Source organism: Corvus kubaryi, unplaced genomic scaffold, assembly GCF_017639235.1.
Source record: "Corvus kubaryi isolate FWS band 111438036 unplaced genomic scaffold, C.kubaryi_AGA036_p1.0 127, whole genome shotgun sequence".
Taxonomy (NCBI): Eukaryota; Metazoa; Chordata; class Aves; order Passeriformes; family Corvidae; genus Corvus; species Corvus kubaryi.
Genome location: NW_024580662.1, coordinates 301,517 through 303,345, shown reverse-complemented (window position 1 = coordinate 303,345; position 1,829 = coordinate 301,517). Strand labels below are relative to the sequence as shown.

The 1,829-nt window shown below is 65.8% G+C and overlaps 1 protein-coding gene across 1 annotated transcript in view; it reads right to left on the bottom strand.

Annotated features, from left to right (window-relative positions):
- Positions 1-464: 464 nt before the first annotated feature.
- EMID1 (EMI domain containing 1) overlaps positions 465-1,829 on the bottom strand; it is a 9,429-nt gene continuing 8,064 nt past the window's right edge. Inside the window, exon 11 of the mRNA XM_042022846.1 lies at positions 465-696. Coding sequence (XP_041878780.1) covers positions 566-696 — 131 coding nt within the window. The 3' untranslated portion in view covers positions 465-565. The remainder of the gene's footprint in view (positions 697-1,829) is intronic.

The window sequence follows — 1,829 nt, the reverse complement described above, 5'->3', positions numbered from 1 at the left end:
CCCATCCCATCCCATCCCATCCCCATCCCCATCCCATCCCATCCCCACCCCATCCCCATCCCATCCCATCCCATCCCATCCCCATCCCACTGTGACCCCCTCCCGCCCCTGTGTTAGCGCCCACCCCCATAGGTGCCCACGTCACCTGGGAGGTCCCTGGCGCACCCAGTGACACCACAGGACACAGATTTGGGGACATTTAATGACCTTGCGGGTCCCAAAGCAGCGAAGCGCACAGCGCAGCGGGGTCCCCACCCGGGGGGGTCCCCACCGCCAGCCCCCCCACTCCCCTCCCGCAGCCTGCGGTGCCCGGGGTGGGGCTTGGGATGGGACAGAATCCATCTCCCCGGAGCTGCACCTCGGAGGGAGGGGACAGAAACGGGGTTGGGGACACCCCTTGCCCTCCCTGGGGGGCTCAAGCAGCAGCGATGGGGGCGAAGCGTCGTGGAGGGGGGGGGCAGGTTGGTGCCGTGCCACCATTAGCACCAAGAGGGGGGACGGGGGGTGACCCCATCCTGCTCCCCAGGGTGGCACGGGGGTGGCCTGGGTGACACCCCTGGCTCTGTCACGGCTCTGGGGGGGCCCGGCGGGGGGGGGTGACGATGCGGTAGGGGGGCTGGCCACTGCCACGCTTGCCACGGGGCAGCCCGGGGGTCGCCGTGTCGCGGGCACCGCTGCCCGAGCCGGACTCTGGCTCTGCGGGAAGAACGGAAAGGGGTGTCAGGGAATGGGATGTCACCCCTCCCTCCAAAAAATCCCCAGATCAGCGCTGGGGGCTGTGGGTGGGGGTGTCCGGCCCCACAGAAATGGGGGTCGTGCCCCCCCCCACCCCCCACCCCCGTGGCTCTGGGTGTCCCCGGGGATTGGGGACACCCACCCGAGGACCCCCCCCGGCTGGCACCCCTGCCTGGCACCCCCGGTTGGACCCCTGTGGAAAAGCGCAGCTGGAATGGGGAGGGGGGGATGAGGGTGGGGGGCACCCGCCGTCCCCAGCTTGGCACCCTGGCACGGGGCGGGTGGGCACCGGGGCATCCCTTGGGACAACGGGAGCTCCGGGAGCTGCTCCAGTCCGAGAGGGTCTCCATGGGCTCCCCTGAGCCTGGGGGGCTCCGTGAGTCTCCCTTGGCTTGAGAGGGTCTCCATGGGCTCCCTTCTCCAGGGATTTCCTTGAGCCCTGGGGAGCTCCAGGGTTTCCCTTGGCCCAAGAGGGTCTCCGTGGTTGCCCCTCTCAATCCAAGAGGAGCTCCATGATCTCCCTTGGTTCCAGAGGGGCTCCAGAGTTTCCCTTGGCCCTGGGGGGCCTCCATGGGTCCCCTTGATCCAAGAGGGGTTTCCATGGTTTCCTTTGGAGTGATAGGGGCTCCGTGGTCTCCCTTGAACCTTAAAGAGCTCCAGGGTTCCCCTTGGTCCGAGAGGATCTCCATGGGCTCCCTTGCACTGAGAGGGTCTCTCCATGGGCTCCCTTAAACCTTGGGAAGCTCCAGGGAGGCTCCCTCAGTCCCAGAGGGTCTCTCCATGGTCTCCCGTGGTTTTGGGAAAGGCTCCGTGGTGCTTCTTGAGCCTTCAGGGAGTTCAGGGTTTCCCTTGCTTCAGGAGGACCTCCATGGGTGTTTCTCAATCCAAGAGGGGATCCGTGGTCTCCCTCGGGCCTGGAAGGCTCCCTTGGATTGAGAGAAGCTCCATGGTCTCCCTTGAACCTTGGGGAGCTCCAGAGTTTCCTTTGGCCCACAGGGATCTCCATGGTTGCCTCTGTCAATCCAAGATTCTCCCTTGGTCACCTCTCTCAATCCAAGAGGTTCTCCATGGTTCCCTGTCTCAATCCAAGAGGA